The 1,816-nt window shown below is 42.3% G+C and overlaps 1 protein-coding gene across 1 annotated transcript; it reads right to left on the reverse strand.

Moving 5' to 3' along the window:
• Positions 1 to 377: 377 nt before the first annotated feature.
• Positions 378 to 1,325, reverse strand: LOC115990415 (peptidyl-prolyl cis-trans isomerase-like). Its single transcript, XM_031114250.1, has 2 exons — positions 890 to 1,325; positions 378 to 592 (listed from the first exon to the last, which is right to left on the reverse strand). Exons 1-2 carry the CDS (start codon positions 1,323 to 1,325, stop codon positions 378 to 380), a joined length of 651 nt encoding a protein of 216 aa, XP_030970110.1.
• Positions 1,326 to 1,816: the final 491 nt, after the last annotated feature.

Raw genomic sequence — 1,816 nt, forward strand, 5'->3', positions numbered from 1 at the left:
CTTAAAATTTGGGAATTGCTACTCCATGCCACTCTTTACTGAAGTGGAAAGAAATTGCCACATTCTTTGATAAGTGGCAAGTTGTAGCCACTCTTTATCAAACAACTTGAAATTTGAGATTGAGTACTCTTTGCCACATTTTACTAAAGTGGCAAGAAAATTCAACTTTCTTCAAAGAGTGGCAAGTTATAGCCACACTGTGTTGATGTACTTGAAATTTAGGAATGGCTACTCCTTGCCCTATTTTACTGAAGTGGCAAGAAATTGAAACATTCTTCCAAGAGTGGCAAGTTATTGCCACTCTATGTCAAAGTACGTTAAAATTGGGACTAGCAACTGATGCCACTTTCTACTGATATGGCAAGAAATTACGACTTTCAAGAGTGGAAAGGTATACCCACTATGTGTCGAACTACATGAAATTTGGGACTAACTACTGCTTGCCACTTTTTATTGAGGTGGCGAGAAATTGTGACTATCTCCGAAGAATGGCAAGTTATAGCCACTTTCTTCGAAGAGTGGCAAGTTATAACGACTATGTGTTGATATACTTGAAATTTGGAACTGGCTACTGCTTCCAACTTTTTATTGAAGTAGCGAGAAATTGCCACTTTCTTCCAAGGGTGGCAAGTTATACTAGGGGTGGCAAAGTAAGCCCAAACCCATTTACCCACCCAAATCCACTCACTCTAATTGAACCCAAACCCACCCAATTATTAGTTGGGTTAAATGGGCATTAACCCAATTAGACCCAGTTATTATTGGGTTTTAGCTAAAAAACCATTGAACCCCATTTAACCCAAAAACAATATACCAAAATTCAACCCAGCCCTTCCCATAAAAAAGAAAAAAGAAAAAAAAAAAGAAACCTAGCCCTTAAACGTTTCAGGGTCCATGCCCTCGATGATCTGGCTGAACTTGACGTGCTTTCCGTTGAGCCACTCGGTCTTGGTAGTGCAAATGAAGAACTGAGATCCGTTGGTTCCGGGACCGACATTGGCCATAGAGAGGACTCCGGGGCTGGTGTGCTTTTTCACGAAGTTCTCATCGGTGAACTTGGTGCCATAGATCGACTCGCCTCCGATGCCGTTTCCAGCGGTGAAGTCGCCTCCTTGGCATATGAACCCAGGGATCACGTGGTGGAATGACAATCCCTTGTAGTGAAGCGGCTTGCCGGAGCGGCCTGTGCCCTTCTGGCTGGTGTAGAGAGCCCGAAAGTTCACGGCAGTGTGGGGAACCACGTCGGTGTAGAGCTTCATAATGATATGGCCGGCAAGTTGGCCACCGATGGTCATGTTGAAGAAGACCATAGGGTTGGAAGCCATTGGAGTAGAGATTCAAAGCTTTTTTCTGAAAAATAAAAAAATTTAGGGTTTCAAAGAGAGAGAGATGGATTTGGGTTAGAAGCAATTAGTTAAATGAGTTTCTTTTTTCTTCATAAAACAATAATTGGGTGGGTTGGGGTTTACCCATAATAATTGGGTTGGGTTGGATTTGGGTTAGAAGCAATTAGTTAAATGGGTTTTAAAAGGTAAATGGGTTTTATATACTCAACCCAATTATGCCCACCCCAAACCCACCCATTTGACACCCCTAAGTTATACCCACTCTGTGTCAAAGTATATGAAATTTGGGATTGGCTACTACTTACCACTTTTTACTGTAGTGGCGAGAAATGCCACTTTCTTCGAAGAGTGGGCAGTTATTGGCCCTCTGTGTCGATGTACTTGAGTTTTGGGAGTGGTTAGTCCATGCCACTCTTTAATGAAGTGGCTAGTTATAGCCACCCTATGTCAAAGTACATGAAATTTGGGAC

Source organism: Quercus lobata, chromosome 5 (assembly GCF_001633185.2).
Source record: "Quercus lobata isolate SW786 chromosome 5, ValleyOak3.0 Primary Assembly, whole genome shotgun sequence".
Taxonomy (NCBI): Eukaryota; Viridiplantae; Streptophyta; class Magnoliopsida; order Fagales; family Fagaceae; genus Quercus; species Quercus lobata.

What these genes read in the sequence shown, in the direction of transcription:
- LOC115990415 (XM_031114250.1), bottom strand. Translation starts at nt 1,325, where the DNA reads ATGGCTTCCAACCCTATGGTCTTCTTCAACATGACCATCGGTGGCCAA. An exon ending in GATCATCGAGGGCATGGACC is followed by an intron (nt 593 to 889) that starts CTGAAACGTTTA and finishes TTTCTCGCTACT; the next exon opens with TCAATAAAAAGTTGGAAGCA.